Source organism: Chiloscyllium plagiosum, unplaced genomic scaffold (assembly GCF_037043375.1).
Source record: "Chiloscyllium plagiosum isolate Xiang-an unplaced genomic scaffold, Cpla_swu_hap1 HiC_scaffold_30, whole genome shotgun sequence".
NCBI lineage: Eukaryota > Metazoa > Chordata > Chondrichthyes > Orectolobiformes > Hemiscylliidae > Chiloscyllium > Chiloscyllium plagiosum.
In genome coordinates, this window is record NW_028270168.1 from 37,503,097 (window position 1) to 37,524,488 (window position 21,392).

A 21,392-nucleotide genomic window follows, 5' to 3' on the forward strand; every position below is an offset into this window, starting at 1 on the left:
GCCAGAGGAAGTGGTGGAGGCTAGTCCAATTACAACATTTAAAAGACATCTGGATGAGTATATGAATAGGAAGAGTTTAGAGGGATATGTGCCAAATGTTGGTAAATAGGACTAGAACTGTTGAGGATATCTGATCGGTGCAGATGAACTTGACTGAGGGGTATGTTTCCATGCTGCACATCTCTTTGGATTCTATGACCAGTTGAGGGGTCTTTTCGTGCCATTTTCTGGTATAAACTCCATTGAGAACACTGTTTCCAACCAGGAAGTGGAATGGCCTGCCCAATGAGTTGGATAGGGGCTTCAATGTGTCACAATTTAAAAATAATCTAGGGTTTGGATGTAGAGTAGGGTCTGGTTGCTGAAAGACAGTGACGTTGCTCCTCAACCCGATGACACACCTCTCACCACAAGCCTCGCCCTGAGAAGTTACTGGCCATCCCCACTGCCCCCAGGTTTCTACTGCACCACAGTTTCTGAAATGGCATTGTGGTTTACAATAACTGTCAGCCTCAGAAAATTATCTGGAAAAAGGCCAACTGGGTGACCACTTCAATGCCAGGATACACTGAGCTTTCTTGATCACGTTGGTGCTGCTGGTCAGTAACATCTCTCATATTTTTGCACCCACTATTACACTTTTCATAAAAAGCAAAATATTCATCCTTTAAATTAGTTTGTTGAACATAAAAAACAGAGTCACTTACAAACTGAAGGCTTCTGATTATCTTTGCTTGGGAGCAATTTTACTCCTCGAGACTTCAGTTCAATCAACTTTTTAACTACAAAAAAAAAGAACATTTGCATGAGATATTCACGAGCAAAATATACTGTTTGCACTTCATAATCATGACTTCTATTTACATGGCAACTACAATATGAAACAATATCCCTAAACCTTTTGTAGGAGTGTTATTGAACTAAATTAGACATGAATCACTTCAGGTCAAGTAAGGAGAGATGCATAACACCCTCATTGAAGTGATAGGTCTTAAGAAGAATCTTAACAGAAAAAATGAGGGAGAAAGTTGGAGAGGTGAAAGGTGGAAATCCCAGAGCTTAGATCTTCACCAGCCAAAAGCACACAGGGACTCTCACCAAAACATTCTCAAAGACAATTTTTGATGGGCAACAAATGCTGGCCTTGCAGGCAATTCGCATTACAAGAATTTTTTTTTTAAAAGATCAGAATTAGAACTAACGTGGAAGGCGTCAGACTAGGGCAGGTTACTAAAATAGGATGGGATGGGCAGTGTTGAGGCCATGATAGAATTTGGAATTAATGACAAGAATTTTGAACCCAAAGTGATGGATATTGGAGCCAAATGAAGCTGAGTGAGTGCAGGGGTGATGGGTGAATAGCGCTCGATGGGAAGTAAGGTATGAGCAACAATAGTTTGGAGCACCTCAAGTTTATGATGGGTATAGATTGGGAGACTAGTCAGGAGTGCACTGGGATAGACGAGTCTAACTGTAACAAAGGCTTAAAAGAGGACTTTAGTAGAAATTACCATGGATAAGGTGGATAGGACAATGTTCTAGAATTGGAAATAGACTTTCTCAGTAATGGTGAAGGTACATGGTCAGGAGGTTATCTCGAATCTTCAAGTTGGAAACAATCTGGTTAATCTCAGAAAGTTTCCAGGAAGAGTGAAGTTGTGGGTGGCTTCACCTTCTCGGTATTAAACTGAAGGAAGCTTCTGCAGATCCAATCCTGGATGGTGAATACGCTGTGTGGTAATTTAACAACAGCAGAAGAATCAAATGGGATGATAGTAAGGTGGAGCTGGGTGTTGTTAGTCTTTATGTGAAAACTAACAAAGTACATAATTTTTCAAGTGCGCAGACATTAGAGTGAGATAGTGAGAACATCTTCACAATCTAGATTGATAAACACTCTTTAAAATTAACACAGCAAGAGTAGAGTATGTTTACATTGTTCTGAATCTGAAGGGCAAAGTTTAATTATAAATGGAGAATCTGTTTACTTTATGCTTATTCAAAATTCTTTAATTTGAATGAAATGAGCTATTTTGTTTCTGCTGATGTCATCTGGTGTTAGTCAATTTGTAATCCAATACAATCAGGAAAGGGAATGTGACATCATATCATTAATCACATTCAGTCAAGTATTGATGAATTTTAAAAAAAGCAAAAGGTTGCTGGAACCGGTTAGCAACATTTCTGGGTGTAAATCTATCCAAAATATTTGCGCAAAATGCCTGATCATGGTAAAACTGAAAACCACAGATCCAAATTGTAGCTTTTCTTCATGCACTCGATGTGGCTTAGCTGAAGAAGATGTTAACTCTGAGATCTGTCTTCTGCTGTACCAACATTGCATATACAAAATTCAATTAATCCAAAGGCTCATGCAGAAATGTAACCAGAAATTTATTTAAAAAAACTCAAAATGAATCTCGGCATGCCGATCATTTAAAGGAGCTATTGCATTTTCAAGATCTGACCATGATTAAAAAAGCTTTAGCAAAATAATTTTGTTGTGTAGCTGGTAAGGGTAGACTGAGTAGGTAGAATCAGCAACAGTCCTATTAAACCGTTCACATTTAAGTACCATGTTATTACACTGTTTTATAATTTATGTTATATTATACTATTTTATGGCATCTGAATGGGGCATTGTTAAATAATGTGGATTATGTTTCACTGGTTTGTCAGCAATCAACATGACTTGTTAATGAACTGAGACAACAGTCACTAGACAAAATTTTAAAAAAATATTTTTATTAGAAATTGAATTTTATACATCATTTAAGCTGGTAAATAATATGCTTTATTTCTACATAAAAATAGTCACTTGTGGTAAATCTATTTGCAGTGGTAATAAGTTGACATACTATTATATCAAAAGAGTATTTTTAACGCAAAGAATTAAAGAAACATTTTGTAGTACTGTTAAAATTCATTGGCAGATTTTACATTTACAGATAAGCAAGCTAGTGACTAGAAAGTACTGCGTTCATTCATTGGATGCTTGCATCACTGACAGAGCCAGTACACACTGTCCATTCCTTGGTTTCCTTGAGGAGATATTTGCAAGCCGATCTTCTTGAACCAGTCCATACAACATAAATGTAGCCAGTATCCTTTTAGAAATGAAGTTTGAGAATTTTGACTCAGTGAGGAATATTTTCCAAGGTGATCTATTGAAAAATTACTTTTAGCAATTTATGTCCAGATTGCCAGTTGCTGAAACTTGGTAACATTATTTTTCTCTTCATTTGACTTAATTTTCTCTCACATTATTAGTTTGCAACTTCCCATTTCACTAGTGCAGTGAAGTGGTAACCGGCCAAACAATTATCTATATGATTAAACTGGAGATATTTCTGACTTTAATGCAAAGAATCATAAACCATTCAAATATAATTACATATGTCAGCACCATTAAAAATATGACGTATAGACAAATGTTTACTTCACAGCAGGGTTTCATTGAAAAACAAACTGGTCAGGTCAACCTGTGCATCCAACTTGCCGTTAAACCTCGTAATGTTTGAATATTTTCATGTTGTATAATGTTAGAAAAAACAAGTGATAGAGTGTTATGGAATAGACCAAACCCCCTTAAAATTTATGAAGAAAATAGCCAAGACTCTAACTTTTTCTTATTTTAAACTCAAGTGCCATGCTTTGCGTTTAAAATGTAATTCAACTGGTCAAATTACCAGCAGTGAAATTACCAACCTCAAATTACCACACTCAATTTGTACACTTTAGTTAAAATACAACAATAGAAGGAATTGGAATAACTTAACTCTGCTGAAAAACTTAACAGAATAATAGATTATTTAACAACTAAACGTTAACTGTTCCAATAGAGTAACATCCCATAAACACACCCTTGGCAAAGGCAAATGCAATAAAATAGATAATCTCACATGCAATTCTAGCAGCAGGAAGAGAATTTCCAATGTTTAGCTCTAACAGAGAGAGGAATAACAGCTTCCACATCCAGCTTAAAGATCCCAGCGATCAAACCTAAAAATCCAGTTTCTGTGGGAGCTTACCCCCACCCATTCAGGCTGCTTCTATTGTTCCAATTTAAAAAAAAACAAGGCTTCACAAGCTGTCTATTTCATTGGCTTGAGCAGACCAATTAGCACCTCTGTATCAAACTTTCTTAATTAAAAAAGGACACAACACATCTCTTAACACCATAGATTTGTCACAAGAGTTCTTATTTCACACCCTTGCTTTTGATTTAATTAACTAACATTAGTAAATGAAGGAAATTATGCCTTTGAGTGACTCATTCCTTTACATAGTAAAGCCCTAGTGTGAAACCAAAGATACATGTCTTTTCCACACACAGGCGGATGTGCATATGGTATTGCATTTTAAATACAAAGTGTTTGGCTTTAATCTCATTCCTGTATTCAGCGCTCTTAAGAAATTCCATTAAATATAGAAACACATTTGTGAGCAGGCTAGTATTTCTATTCCCTCTTCAAACAATGGACAGATGTCAGATTACAATTATTTTAAACAACAGGATGGTCCTGTGTTTCTTTATGAACAGTTAAATATATGTTGGGGGCGGGGGTAGAAGTTTCTGGGCTTTCTTTTATGCTGTTGCAAGTGAAGAACTATAATCTGCTGAGTTTCTGCAATGTCTTCACTGCAGTTGCCTGATTGTAGATAATAAGCTTTAAATCAAACTACTGAAGGATTTACAGATTTGGCATGTGACAGTACTGAAATCATGAATTTTTCAAAGCTCTCTCACTTTCTATAATTTATATGATTTATTTTAATTTGACAAAAATTGTATAAGTTAATTTAATGCAGCCTTTAATAGCTCATACATGAATCAAACTGAAGGAGCAGAAATGCTGCCCGAATCTTGAATAAATGATGCAGATGAAAGACCACTGAATAATTAACTTTTTATCATAGTCTATGCTTCAAAGCCAAAGTATTCATTCTGTTTTAGTTTCCACACAGAAGCTGAAAAGAATGTTTTGTTTTGGTGAGGGACAGGAGTGAGTTATTTATGCGCACAACTGATCAAAGACAATTTAGGAGATTACTTTGTGATGCATACTGCCAGTATAATATGTCAGGGTAAACAACTATCTGGCTTCTGGACTTGGACATATTGAAGGATAACTCATTTATTCTATCTTGATTACTAATTCTGTCCATGACTAAAAGAACAACTATTGTCCTTTTACCAACAATGACAACACATTAAAAGGTAATTAATTATACTCTCAGGGTAGTTTAAGTTGCTAGATGGATCTAAGCCTTCCTTAAAGTAAGCTGAAAAGAAAATATAGGTATAAGCAGTTTTCAGACATCAACCAAAACTAAGAAAAGATGAGAGGAGAAAATCAGTTAGATATGATCAGAGCAGTGCCAACAATGAAATCAAAAGCTAGACTTGAGGACATAGATGAGGACATTCCAGATGAAAGGCTTTTGTACAAAACATTGATTTTCCTGCTCCTCAGATGCTGCCTGACCTGCTGTGCTTTTCCAGCACCACTCTGATCCAAAAACTTGAGGACATAGATGAAGAGAGAGAGAAAAAGAGAGATGACCAGCAAAGATACTTAGGCAGAAAGGGCCAGAGTGTTACACAAGAAGAGATGAAAGGTCTACCACCAGAGCTAGAGTGCAGGAAGGAGGAGTAATTAACAATTGTAGTTAGATGATGATCAGTCCATTCTGAAAAAGTTAAAGGAAGTGGTGAGATATCAAAAATCAAGTGTATTGAGAGATGTATAAAGAAGAACCAATGTTCTGAATTTTTAGATTAGATTCCCTACAGTGTGGAAACAGGCCCTTCAGCCCAAAAAGTCCACACTGACCCTCCCACCCAGACCCATTTCCCTACATTTACCCCTGACTAATGCACCTAACACTACGGGTAATTTAGCATGGCCAATTCACCTAATCTGCACGTTTTGGAATGTGAGAGGAATCCAGAACACCTGGAGGAAACCCACACAGACACGGGGAGAATGTGCAAACTCCACACAGACAGTCACCCAAGGCCGGAATCAAACCCTGGTCCCTGGCTCTGTGAGACAGCAGTGCTAACCATTGGAGCCACTGTGCTATTGTGTATTGGGGATGGAAGCCTTTAAATTTCTCTTTGAAAAGGCAGTGAGAACAGGATTGAGAGGTTCCAGATTAAAGATATGTAGTTTTAGATGGGAAATAATGCATAAAAATGGAGTTTGGAGGATTGTCAAAATAAATCGATGAAGGGTGGATTTAAGGTGCTAACCCAAGGCAAACACACAATAGCAGAAGAAACGATTCCAAGAGTTTTTCTTTGTTTAAAAAACATCACAGTCTCTTCTCATCTGATGGAGTTCAATGATTCTGTCACAGCAGAATAATACGAAGTATGTTACTATATATACTGAGTTAATATCTACTAGATAGGAAACGGGGAAGGAGATGTGCAGGAAATTCACTCGTAAGATGAAGATCAAAAGAGCTTTTCACCATCACAGGTACAGGTCAGGCACTCTCAGATATCCAAAATATCTTGAGGTTTCCTCAGTCAGCTTTGAATGAATACACTGAAGCCTCTTGTCACTTGCAATTTAGAACTGGCAGATTTCTAACCATTTCAGAAATCAAGCATTTCATACTGTCAGTCTTTTGTTAAACAGGGGATGGATTTCTACAAAAACAGAACACAATACCATTCTCACTCTTCCATTCCTTTCTGTCAGTCTGTCTTCTCATTCTTATGTTTTTTCTCTCACTTTGTCTTGGGAACAGCTGGCCATTTTGAAGTCCATGTAAAGTCAATAAGTTTCATTCATTGTTTGATTCAGATTCCTCAAAACTAACTTTAGAGCCAGTCTCATAATTGGATCATTTTCACTTGTGGTGATTGACAGCAAGGATAATCAGAGATATAGAAACAGGAAATGGTATCTGACTTTCAGCTGACAGTACAAGTAGCAAGTTTGTGATGAGAACAAATCAATTATTTTTCAAACAGAAAGTACGTCACAGCCTGCTAATAGCATTGTGAAATTGCAGAATACCTCTGTTGACAGCACATTATTTGTGCTACATTTATCTACATGGTCTTTCAAGTCTGTCATTTGACGCTTTCAAGTTTCTTTCACTGTCCATATAATAATCCTGTTCTCCTGTCTCTAGGACAGCAGTGTCTAGGCGATCAGCAACGAGGCACAAGTTGAAATTGGATTTTGTTTACATAAGCTCTGCGGAAGATAATACGTAGTATTTAGTGCCAAATGATTTTTGTTGTCAGGATTATGAACCCGACTGGATATAACAAACAAAATTCAAAAGATCTACAGAGGAAGACCCAAACAGAGTTGCAGGTAGAACTTTGGGACGCAGTTGCCTAGTTGATCCCAATTCAATCTTGTCAAAGACTGTGATGGGATCCCCTGACTGACGGCTGTCTCGAAGGACTTCATATATGACTATTTCTCTAAGAGTTGGATACAAAAGAGTTGCTGAACATGTAAGAACACTGCTGAGACCTGGAGCGGGTATGAGATTAACATAGCACATTGCCATACAGCAACATGTACAACCCCTAGACAGAGGACTGCTTAGCAGCAAGATAAGCTGCCTCGTTCTGTGACTGCACTAATTGACATGGTATGACATGGGAAGACAATACAAGAACTTTGTGAGCAAGCAGGGAGCCTGCTGAGCATGCAAGCTAGTGTCCCTCAGCTACAACGTAGTCCCGTGTGTGAGCTGAGTGCTTGCCCCTGTGTGTAAAGTGGCCCTGCTGTAGCCTTTCAATGTCAGTTGCTGGTGTACATGTAATGCAAGTGGGGTCATACAGTCAGTGAATAGGAGAAGTACCAAGATGGTCATGATAGGCTGGCAGATGTTGGGAGCAAGTAGCAAATATGAAGGAGTAATGGGTTTGGCTGGGGCACATGTAATTTGCCCTGAGCTTCACTTTGATGGCAGGCAAAATGGAGGTGGCTTGCAGCAAGCTAAATCGACCAGGTATCAGCTCTGATTTCCTTGCTTGCCTGATATCAAGCCTGTTTGGTGAGATAGAACAACTGTGAGTCTGAATATTAATGAGGTGAGTTATGATGTTAACAAGTATTAATCCCTGTCAATCATCATAGCCCACATCACTCAAACCCCTGTCAGAGTCTGAGCCAATCTGTTCAAGGCCTTCACCGTTATTTCTTAATATTAATTCAGAAGATTATTTCTTTCTAGAGAATGAATTGTCATTTTATTTACTTTTTCATTTTTAAATGCCTGCAAAGTATCTTACTGCTTTTATATTTATTTGAATTTAGGTTTAAAATACTAGTTTTAGACCCACTGTTTCCTCCGTCAAACTAAATAGGAAATTCAATCATGTTCAAAGTTTGTGAGAAGATTGATAGCTCGGGTGCTTGTTGTTATGGTTCTGTTCGCCGGAATGCCGGAGGAAACAACACAGAAGCGCTTCACAGGAGGCTCCCAAGCGCTGAGGATGTCACCTAGACAGGGGACGAAACGTCTGCAACACAAATTCCCAGCTCGGCGAACAGAATCACAACATTCAATCATGTTACCCAGGGACTCTTTCACTGTGAAGTGTATGATATAAACCCTGTCTCATTGTACATTGCCAGGTCTACCAAAGATCATACTCTTGTTAGTTCTCAAACACACTGCTTTCTGAAGCATGCCTCTTAGTATTCCTTGCACATAAAATGATTTAATATCAGGAGCCTCTTCAGAGGCCCCAGAAATGGACTTTATCAATATAACCTCACAATAGTAAGGAATTGGCCTATGAGTGTGATCAGTTCTGTGGATCAGTTCTGCTTCCAGTGTAATGTTTCTGAAACTAGCACAAAAGTTTGTGGCAACTCAACTTGTATTGGATGTAACTGGTTGTCAACATTCCTTAATTTTTTCTAATACATTTGCAGATATTCAATAAATTGTCCTGCAAAAAACAACCAAATGAATCCTCTGGGCTTTGTTTGTTTTCAACAAAACTTTCAACAAAATTAACATTTGCTAAAGAACAGCAAACAATGTAACTGAAACGCGTGTTGATGAATCATTCTCCATTAAGTTCTATTATCTTTCAAAAGTATTACTAGAAACAAATTGACTAGATCAAAACAAAAGGGGACAGAGTATATATTTGAGATGCATAAATGAATAACAGTAGTATAAACAGAAGCCCATTTGTGGCCGCTTCCCAGAGGTATTCAAAATTAACATTACCATTCAATATCGGTCGAGTTGTAATGTTTAACTTTGGAAACGAGCCGATGTGAAAGCAAGCAATTAACTGTAACCTTTCTGTTTGTTTAAAACACAATGTATGTTTGTTTATCGACAGTGATTATACGGTAACCTATAAGAATAGTACTGCATTACAGCAGTAATTACTCCTTCAGCTTCCAGTTATGATTATATTGTCAGAGAATTGAGTGAATGCAGGTTTCATACATCTAAAGATTGTAAGAGACCTGAATAAACTGAGGTACTAATAGGCACCAGTTTGAGGTTTTATGCGTAGGATAACAAGCTAAGGTTGAAAATGGAAAATATCTTGCTTTTTTTTGTTTGGAGGATACTGTCTAGCTAAGCCAACATTTGTTGCCCATCCCTAATTGCCCAGAGGGCAGTTCAGAATGGACTATATTGCTATGAGTCTGGAATTATATGAAGGCCAGATCAAGTTCGGACAGGAGATTTCCTTCTCTGAAGGATTTTAATCAATCAATCAATCAGGTGGTTTTTATGACAGGGAGAACTGCAGATGCTGGAGATCAGGGTTGAATAGTGTAAACGCTGGATTGTTTTTATAACAATTGACATTGACCACCATTAGGCTAGCTTTTTAATTCCAGGTTTTTATTGAATTCACCATTTGCCATGGTGAGATTTGAACCCATGCTACCACAGCCTGGAAATCTGGAGTGACAATACCACAAGGCCACTGAGTTAGAGTTGAGATATATGTAAGTTGAGACAAGGAAGCATTGTGCCACATCCATTGGTAGTGTAACCAGCATGAGAGTACTGAATAATACTGAGCCCAAAAGTGGAAATTATTTTCTATTCCATTGAACTGACATCTCTCACCTGCTGAAGAACCCATACCTAGAGCAAAAACACACCACACCGCTTGAACAGTGCATGATCGCCTTTGCAAATGATACTTTGAGTAGACATTAGCCTGCTGTACTGTGTTACAGTTTTCATTATTGTCTCAGCTGATGCTGTTTGGTCGAGACTTTAGATTAAAAGAGCTCCTCTGAAATTATATTTATTAGCTGCTAATCTGGAGGAGAACCCAGAGAGAATTTGAATACAACATAGTAATTGTGTCTGCAGGCTTCATAACAATGAATTTCGAATGCTAATTTGACATTTATTGAAACTCAGTCCCCAATGCCATTTACATTAAGTGGCTTGAAAGAGCTATGGGTTGTTCTCAAATCTTTGAAAGATCTGCTTTAACAACTTGCAAAAGAGAATGTGATTGTATATCAGGGGAATTTTCCTGCATGGTATCACATTTGCAAAGCTGACTAATTATTTCACAACATTCAACTTTTGACTTGTTTCTGCTCTCTATTATTTCCTCATTTTGTTTTGATGTTGCCTTAAAACAAAATCAACGTATCTGTCTGCTTCGTGAATGAGACGACAGAAGTCAGCCAAGCCTCGATGAAGAATCATGTTCAAGTCACGGAAGCAGTTTTTAGGATTTGGAGACCTATTTTTGATGGGACTTATCCCTGACTGCAAAACATAAATTAATTAACAATTTTGCTTTTCAGCATTACCCACACTTGGCAAGGTTGTGATCTTCAATTGACCAAACATTGTTTCCTGACCCAAAAGACAAAATCTTGTACAGACTGACATTTAGCTAAACACCTACATAGAAGTACCTAGCATTAATGAAGGTGATTTATTCTGCCTTACCTGAGCTAGCGTTTTGAAAGATCATTTTTGTTTTTGGTGTCATATGATTACATTTTGTCCTTATCCTTGTCTGTCCCCAGTCCTTAAATATCAGTCCAAATAATTTTGGACATTACTTACTGAATTAGCTTTCTCCACATTTTCAGATCACAACTTGTCTCAGGGAAAGGTTTCCTCTTATCTTCTGTCTTGACATTTTGTCAATGGTTGAATCTGTGACCAGTTGCCTGAGAGATGTTTTTCTCCATCTAATCCATCAAATTGTCTCACTTTGGAAACCTCTGTAGTCGACTCTGAAACTTCTCTTTTCAAATGGTAATAAGCTGAAGTTTGCAACCTGTCCAGATAACTGAGGTCCACTATCTCTGCTAACACCTTGATAAACCTTCTTCATATCCTTTCCATAGCATTTACACTTTCCCTGAAATGTATTGTTTAGAATTGTTCAAAATACTTCAGCAAACCAGATGCAATGATTTATAAAGAAGTCTTGGATGCAAGATGGCACTGGATATGGTTGATTCGTTGTGAGCTCCTGCATGCAGATCTAATTTTCCTATTTCCTACCATCATTTTACACTCTTCAAACTTAATAGCATATTTTTAATAATTACTAATAACTATGTTTTATTTAAACTCACAGGTTTGAAGCTCCTCTGATAACATTCGCCTGTACCTGTGTTTTTTTGTTTGCTGCTGTTTACCTATTATTTACTTATCTATGCTACTTAACCCTGTGATCTGCCTGTACTGCTCGCAAGACAAAGCTTTCACTGTGCCTTGGTACACGTGACAATAAATTCAATTCAATTCAATTGCTAAAATTATCCCCCTGCTTTTATAAGTTGTTAAAAATTATCTATATTACTTATCAAATTGCCCTACCTCCTTGAAGATTGTGTATGTGAATTCCATGATCTCTGCACATTGAAGATTTTAGAAATCATCCCAGTTATAATATACTGTGTTTCTATGCTAGTCTTCCGAAAATTCTTCATTGGCTGCATTGATTTAAATAAATCTGTTATAAAAAGTTAATTACTGTCACAATGACTGTGAAACTTTTGGATTGTTGTAAACATTTATCTGGAATTATTAGCTCATGCTGGTACAGCTATCTGTCTGTTGTTTGTTCACACAGCTTTTGGGGTGGATTTCCAATGGGGCCTTTGGTTCATGAGATGCCCAACACTGATCATGTAAGTGCTTGACTGTTATTAAATGGCATCTGTTACCCTCAGAGAGGTGACATGAGCTTTCCACCAGCTGGCCCATATGTTAGCTGCCACTATGATGCACTTTTTGAAAGTCCTGATGTTAACCCTGGTATCTTGAACATTGAGACTGGATTCTTAATGAGAACAAGTATCAAAGTTTATTCATAGAATAACTAAATACATTTGAACTCTATCACAGGCATTGGTCTTGTTTGAGCTCAAGCTGGTTGACTGACTTTCCTGATAGATTACTAAGTGCAGTCACAACTATTCAAGATGGAGCTGAGGGCTTTATACAAGAACATTATCTGGTGAACTAATGTCCTCACTTAATGTCATAAATGTACATGCTTGGCTGATCACAGATATATGCAATAGCACAACATTTCCTGCCCCCACCCCCCATCAGCTTTTCTTTCAACAAATAGCACAGTGGTTCAGTGGTTAGCACTGCTGCCTCACACCACCAGGGTCCCAGGCTCGTTTCCAGCCTTAGGCGATTGTCTGTGTGGAGTTTGCACGTTCTCCCCGTGTCTGCGTGGGTTTCCTCCGGGTACTCAGGTTTCCTCCCACAGTCCAAAGATGTGCGGGTCAGGTGAATTGGCCATGCTAAATTGCCCATAGTGTAAGGTGCATTAGTCAGAGGGAAGTGGCTCTGGGTGGGTTACTGTCCAGAGAGTCGCTGTGGACTGGTTGGGCCGAAGGGCCTGTTTCCACACTGTAGGGGATCTAATCTAAAAAATAGGACTTCTTGCACACAAGGATCACGCACACAATAAGGAGTGAAAAATAACAGAGATGCACTCACACACATCTTTACACCTCGAGGTAATAGTTTGGCAAATGGACAATGTAACTGGATTGCATTCACCATCATGGATTACCAACAGACTATCATATGCAATTCAAACATGTCTTCTATTCCAGCTTTGTGCATAAACCTTGATCATAACACAGTTTCTCAGTAATAATTCCAAATGTTGGTGTTATTGTTTTTCTCTCATAAGTTTTGACCTGGGTGAAGCTAAGGTGATTGCTCATTAATCCTATTCCTGCATCATTCTCTCGCTTCATTCCGATAAGGAATCACATACGTCTGGTTGGGTCAGAAACATATCAAATGGAAGGAAAGCACAGACTTGTATACTGGATATAAGAGTTGCAGGTAAAGTTGTATGTCTTGGAATGGCTTGCGAATCTACTGAAAACTATTTATGACATGATCTGGTGTGCAACACCAACACACTGATGACAGCAGTAAGTGTGTCAATGACTTTGGTGTTGGATCTATCCTTGATTTGGCTGAACAATGAAACTTTAGTTGAGTAACCTTTCGCTAATATGTGTCGCCTTTGCCTTGGTCTTGAAGTAGTGTGGATCAATCTTTGACATTGATTCAGAAAGAATTTTGTGAGGCTTATCTTTTTCTGGAATTATGCTGCTAGGATTATTAAGGTTGACACATTTGCATGATTGTATCAATCAATTTATCTCTTTGTTGATGTGAAGCCAATAGACAAACCTGCATGGTGGTTTTCTGTTTTTCTCTACATCTGTGTAACTAATATGGAGATGGTCAACATCCCTTGATGCAAGATGAGATTAGATTAGATTAGATTACTTACAGTGTGGAAACAGGCCCTTCGGCCCAACAAGTCCACACCGACCCGCCGAAGCACAACCCACCCATACATTTACCCCTTTTACCTAACACTACGGGCAATTTAGCATGGCCAATTCACCTGACCTGCACCTCTTTGGACTGTGGGAGGAAACTGGAGCACCTGGAGGAAACCCACGCAGACACGGGGAGAATGTGCAAACTCCACACAGTCAGTCGCCTGAGTCGGGAATTGAACCCGGGTCTCTGGCGCTGTGAGGCAGCAGTGCTAACCACTGTGCCAAGCATGCCGCCCCTGATCTGAGTAACAACACTTGTTTATACTTGTAAATAATATTTCCCAATAGGTTTGGCCCATCTCTATATGGCCGAAAAGAACATACTTACTGAGAAATCTGTTTCATGTGTTCAAGTCATTTGTTTATGATGATTCCTTTTTCCTTCTTATAGCCAGTCCACACCAGAGGCAGGATGTTGAATTTGTTCCACTTGGTTATGACCAAAGTGGATTAGATCATTAACATTTGTCTGTGATCCTTAGTGTGACAGCAGACATAAATGCTGCTTCATGGAACATCAGGACGTGAAGATCCATGCACACTGGTATACTAAAACAGCCATTTTGACATTATAGAAAATTTCTGGCGCTCATTCAAAAGAACAAAATTAAGCTTTGAAGCTAACACATTCCTAGATTAGTTTGAGCCAAGCAGCTGCTAACATAATCACATCATAGTCTCATGTAGCAATCATTCATTGACCTGATCAGTTGCACGATAGACATTGATGTGCATACAATTTAATGCCTTGTTCATCACTTTTCATGCTTTGATCAATCTGCTTACTGTAATTTTCAACATGTTTATAATTTTGTTGCATTTTTCTGCCTTCTGATCTCCTTTTTTGCTCCTTCCTTGATCTTTTCTGTATACCCCCCCACCCCAAACTATTCCATTAATTATTTGCATTGTTTCTGGGATATATAATTTATATATTATGGCATGTTATTTTGGTGGTAAAGTGGACTATAGGTCATGTTTAGCTTATTAGCTCAGGCTATCTTTTGGGACAGAGTAACTGGAATCTGGATTATTGGAACAAGGCTTCTGATTGCCTAGTATTTTTCTGAACTTCTCTTACAAGTTACTTCAAAGACTACAGTCAGTGAAAGGAAAACTATGATGTGACAGAACGTTTTTAAATCCGAGAGTAATCTTTTGCACTTCATCTCATACTCCTGTTGTTTATACTCTCATGTGTCTCCTGGCCTTTGCATTCCAAATTGGCATGTCCAAAGTTCAACCACACCAACAGCAATGACAATAATCAATAACATTTTCAAAATGTCAGCACACACTCGTATCCAATGAACAAATCTCAAAGTGATTTCTCCCATACAGTCGGCAATGTAAGTGATTTATAGCAACTGAATCAATTGACGTTAGTGATCACTTTGGGCTTAAGTTTAGTCACTGTGTGCACACAGATCTACAGCACAGAAAAAGATCCTTGTTCCCATCACATCTGTGATGGTCAAAAACAACCAGCACATTATTCTAATCCCATTTTCCAGCATTTGGTTCATAGCTTTGTATATCTTAGTATCGCAAATGTACAACTGAATACTTCTTAAATTATATGAGGTTTTCTGCTTCTCACTCTCTTACAGGTAGTGACTTCCAGATTCACACCACTACCTGAGTGAAAATGATTCTCCTCACATCTCCATTAAACCTTCTGCTACTTGCTTTAAATCTGTGCTCCGAGCCATTGATCCCTTGTCTCCTCTATCTGTGCCCCTCATAATTTTAGACATCTCACTCATATCCCCTCTCAATCTTCTCTGCTCTCAGGACAACATGTTACACGTGAATCTTGAAACTCAGCGATCTTAAGTAGCGTTAAATGGCTGTTTAAGCTTGGATCAAAGCTATGTTTAAAATAAACATTTATAGTAAAGAAAACATAACCTAAGTTGGTAGGAAGGGAATTGAGAAACAACTCACATTTACACAACATCTTTAAAGTGGTAAAGCTTCTCAAGATGCTTCAAAGGAATTTAAAGAAAACAAATTGGTAATCAAGCCACATAAGGAGATGTATTTTTTCAGTAAAATTTTAAAATAGAAGAGCTTATATTTTATGGAGGGACCTACAGAGTTTAAGACCTTGAAAGCTGGAGGCAGTGCTGTCAATTGTGAAACCATTAACGCTGAGGTTGGTCAGGTGGAGGTTACTGAGGAAGACATTGGTGGGACCACACAAGGATTCAAAATTACAAAGAATTCTTAAGTCACATGTTGTTAAACTGAGAGTCAATGTAGACCAAAGAACACAAAGGTGATAGCTAAACAGAACTTGGTGCAAATTTGTACATATGCAACAAAGTTTTGGAGGCCTCAAGTTTAAGGAATGTAAGAAGCGCGAGATGAACCAGAACTGTGTTAGAACAAAGTTGAGGGGTAACAAGGGGATTGGATGAATGATTAAGCAGTTGATGAACTGAGGCAGGAATGGAGGTAGTTATTTTATGGAGGTGGATAATACTACCATGTTAAAACTCATACAAACATTTTGTCAAAAGCTCAGCTTGGACTCAATTATAGCAGCAAGTTTGTGAACAATCTGGTTGAGCCTCAGTTGCAATGGGAAATGCAATTTGTAGTGGAGACTGCAAATTTCATTGGGCCTATGGCAAAGAAGGAGGAATCTAAGTCAAAAATCCTAATGACTAACTGTTTCCTTTTATACATATCACAGAATCACAGTGTCAGCGAATTATGGTCATGCAGAAGGGGGTCATTCAGCTCATTACATTGATGCTAACTCTTCAAAGGAACATCCCACTTAGTGCCTTCCTCATGTCTTCTCCACAGAATAACCATCTAACTCCCCTCTGAATACTCCAGTTAAACCCACCTTCAAGACATTCCTGGGCAATGTATTCCAAACTCAACATTCACTGCTTGAAAATGATTCCTCATACCACTATTGTCTCCTTTTATAATTGTTTGAAATCTATGCTCTCTCATTCTCAATCCTTTTGTGAGTCAAAGTTACTCCCATGTGACTGTCATCAGACTTCTCATGATTTTGAATACTTCCAACAAATTTCCTCTCAATCTTTTCTTCTTTAAGATCCCAGCTTCTCCAATCCATTTCTATCACTGAAACTCCCCACCTCTGCAACTATTCTTGGGAATGATTTCTGCACTCTCAACAATGTCTTCAGAGCTGGATGCTATACTCCAGCTGAGGCTGAACTAATATCTTACATCAGCTCAATAAAACTTCTTTGCTCTTTTACTCTATATCTCTATTGATCAAACCTAGGATATTGTGCTCTTAATTAACTGCTCCCTCAGCCTGTCATGCCACCTTTAACGGTTTATTTATGAATACATTCAAGTCTCTCTGCTCCAAAACTGCCTTTAGAGCTATATCTTTTATTTAATACTATTTACCCATGTTCTTCCCATTAGGATGGATCACCACACACTACTCCAAACTGGATTTCATCTCTGACCAATCCACCTACTCCACCAAATTGTCTGCATCCTTGTGAAGTTCTGCATTATCTTCCTCATAGTTTACAATGCTTCATTATTTCATATAATATTGCCAAGTATCATATCATTTTTGAAATTGTGCTCCTTACAGCATGGATAGATTATGAGTAGGTAGTGATTGAAATGAGGTTAGCCAGTTAAACCTCATAGAATGTGTTCCCTGATTGGGGCTGTTAATTCTGGTCCAATCAGGGGGCCCTGGCTGACATAAAATGGAGTGTCAGAGATACAGGCATTTTCGTGCTTGACTCCATATGAGGCAATACTATAGTCAAGGACTGCTCATGCATAAGTAAAGGGTGACTTGATGACAGGATATTGCTTGCTTGAAGTAATTTCAAGTATACATCAGGACAACCAAAGGTCCCAATGCTGTCTCCTGGGAAACTCCACTGCAAACCTTGCCCTAGCCTGAAAGGTATCCAGTGACCATTACTCTCCAATTCTTGTCACTCTACCAATTTTGTATCAATGTTGCTATTATCCTTTTTATCCCAAGATCTCTAACTTTACACACAAGTGTGTTGTTTGATATTGTATCACATCTTCTGTAAATTCACATACACCACATCATAAGCATTGCCTGAGATAACCCTTCATGTAACTTCACCAATATAAACCCCATTAAGTAAACATAGTTTTCCCTTTAGAAATCCATGCTGACTCTTCTTAATTGACCTGCATTTGTCAACATGACTGTTAGTTTTGGTCTGAGTGTTTGGTTCTCAAACTTTCCCAGTCACTAGTCTCATTAGTTTGATTTATCCCACCAGTTGTTTGGAACAAAGGCATAACATTTGAATTCTCTAATTCTCTGGAATCACTGCTGAAAATTATTGCTAATGCCTGCACAATTTCTTTCTCACTTCCTTCATTATCCTTGAAAGCATTCCATCTGGTCCCTGCGTCTTGTTAACTTTAAGTACAGTCTATTCATCAACCAGCCCATTATCAATTTTAAACCCAATTAGCAACCAAATTCTCTCCTCTTTTACTATAACCTGGGTAACATCTTCTTCAGATGCTTTTTAAAGTGTGGCAGCCATAACTGGATGCTGTACTCCAGCTGAGACTGAACTAATGTCTTACACCAGTTTGTAGAGATGGTTGGTAAGTATTCATTTAATGTCAGTCATACTCTCTGCCTCCATTGTATAACCCATTGTTTAATCTCTAAGTGGCCCCACTCCGTTTTTACTAACCTTTCCCTATGCATATGTCGAAAAAGGACATTGGAATTTACTTTTATATCAGGTGCCAGTCTCTTTTCATACTCCTCTTTTGCTTCTCTTATTTGTTTTGTTCGTGACCTTCTTAACTTTTTATATTCAGTCTGGTTCTTAGTTGTAGTTCAGACCTGACATCTGCCATGAACACACATTTTCCCTCTCTATCATATTTTTTACCTCTTTGGTTATCCAGGGAGCTCTGGACTTACTTGCCCAACCTTTCCCTTTTGAGGGAATACTGTTAGTTCCCAAACCATCTTCTCTTTGAAGAAAGCCCCCTTTGTTCAGCTGTTGTCTTTCCTGTCAATCCTTGACTCCAGTTTATAGGACCCAGAACCATTTTTTTCTCTCTACTTTACCCCAAATATCATTCTTACTCTGGACTGTTCATTATTCTTTCCCATAGTCACCCTTAATCTTTGGATACAGCAATGACCATTCTCCGTACGTTCTCCCACTGACACATCTCAACATAGCCCATCTCATCTTTCTTGTTGGACAGAAAACATGCTGCTATGCAAAATTATATGAAAAAATCAACCAGTGACAAGCAATTTACAACAGAATAATAATACTAGCTATTTTGTGACATGAAAGATCAATCTGATTTTAACAAAATGTATTTCACCTGAATTTGGAGTTGGACTGATAAACATAGGAGAAAGTGAGGACTGCAGATGCTGGAGATTAGAGTTAAGCGTGTGGTACTGGAAAAGCACAGCATGTCAGGAACTGGAGAATTGACGTTTCGGGCAAAAGCACTTCATCAGAATGAGACTGTGAGCCGAGAGGGTGTTGAGATAAATGAGAGCAGGGCAGGGCTGGTGAGGGGGGGAAGATATCTGAGAGTGCAATAGGTGGATGGAGGTGGGAGTAATGGTGATAGTTTGGAGAGGAGGGTGGAGCTGATAGATGGGAAGAAAGATGGACAGGTAGGACAGGTCATAAGGGCGGTGCCAAGTTGGAAGGTTGGAACTGGAATAAGGTGGGGGGATGGGAAATGAGGAAACTGGTGAAATCCACATTTATGCCTTGGGGTTAGAGAGTTCCGAGGTGGAAGATAAGGTGTTCTTCCTCGAGGTACAGAGAAACATAGGTACAGATTGTTCTATTTTAACGTGAGGTCTGTCAATGCGAATTTGCTGTCATGCGAATGACGAACTGGGGACACTGTTTCCACAGCATGAACTTCTGAAATGTATGTTGGCTATAACGTGATTACAACAACAACACTTTAAGCAGTGTTTCTAAAGCGTGATTTTTCTATACCACGGGGTTGCACAAGAACGTAAGATTGTGTTGTAGAAGAACTGATGGTATAATTGCACCTCTGCCAGCAGCATATCTTAAAGTGCAGGAGACAAGATCAAATCCTCAATCAAAGTGTAGGTGTGTTTTGAAAGGGTGTTGAGTCATCGGTGTATATTGATTGGTTGTTAATGTCAGGATGTACAGTTGTGATCATTTCTTCACATGATGTGGGCAAATGCCTTTGTCTGCAAAGGCTGCTCCAGCAGTGTATCCAAATTAGTGTATATAATTAGGTCAAAGTCTATCAGGATTGACTGTGTTTACCATTTTAGTTTCCAAAATCAATCCTTTTGTTGCTAATATCAATGCAAAAAGTAATTTCAGATGAGTCAATATCGATAACAATGGAGGAGACCTTTTCGGCAAGCTTCCACTTGTCACCTTTGATATCGAAGAGAGGTAGCAAATATTCTTCAGTTCCTTATTTCACCATGCCAGTAAATGTCAATGTCCAATAGTGACTTGAATCTTATACAAAACCTTCTATTACAAATCAATATTATTTTGAAGAACTGCTGAAGCTTGAAACTTCTGGAGGAAAAAAAATGCAATGCTAAATATCTTGGCCTCTTTCACGCTCAATAATTCTTGCCTCTCTACATTGGTCAGTCTTTGTGGCTCACTGAACCTTGATACCATTGACAAATAGGAATCAGTCCAATGTTCATAATTTGTCAATATACTTTGTTCAATTTTATGATGGGGAGAACAAATTGTACAGGTTGGACCAATTCCTATGTGTGAAGATTATCAATGGCAGAAACTATTTCAAGCACATGGTGAAGGTTTGCTTCAAAATAAGGTTGATGTAGTATAATATGATGTTCCCACCTCAGGCGACTCTCTGTGTGGAGTTTCCACATTCTCCTCGTTACAGTGTGGGTTTCCTCCCATAATCCAAAAATGTGCAGGTTAGGTGGATTGGCCATGCTAAATTGCCCATAATGTTAGGTGAAGGGGTAAATGTAGGGGAATGGGTCTGGGTGGGTTGCGCTTTGGCGGGTCGGTGTGGACTTGTTGGGTCGAAACGCCTGTTTCCACACTGTAATCTAATCTTAAAGAAAAATGTGCTATATAACTTTGGCCACTTTGAACCTCCCCAGAATGGGCCATATAAAGGATTATATGTGAAGGAATAGGGACTGAAAATCTACGGGATTCTTAATATGCAGGGGGAAAAAAAACACAATTGGAAGGCTGCAAACAGATTAGGACTTAATTAAATAGGGACAAAAACAGAAACTGCTGGAAAACCTCAGCAGGTCTGGCAGCATCTGTGGAGAGAAATCAGAGTTAACGTTTTGGGTCGAATAACCCTTCCTCAGAACAAATGGCAAGGTCCCAGCTCTTCAAGCTTCTGGGAGTTTGTTTGTTGTCTATGTACACTTGGGTACTTACCTTAGTTAGACACAGTGAAAATCTTACATTTATTTATTCTTTAGTCATTTATTCAGTCACAGAATGAGGGCATCACTGGCTTGGCCCAGCATTTATTGCCCAT

General features: G+C 38.5%; 1 protein-coding gene across 1 annotated transcript in view; it reads right to left on the minus strand.

The window, feature by feature from the left end:
- LOC122563724 (CUB and sushi domain-containing protein 2) overlaps positions 1-21,392 on the minus strand; it is a 616,258-nt gene that overhangs the window by 565,862 nt on the left and 29,004 nt on the right. Inside the window, exon 2 of the mRNA XM_087976898.1 lies at positions 708-782. Coding sequence (XP_087833024.1) covers positions 708-782 — 75 coding nt within the window. The remainder of the gene's footprint in view (positions 1-707; positions 783-21,392) is intronic.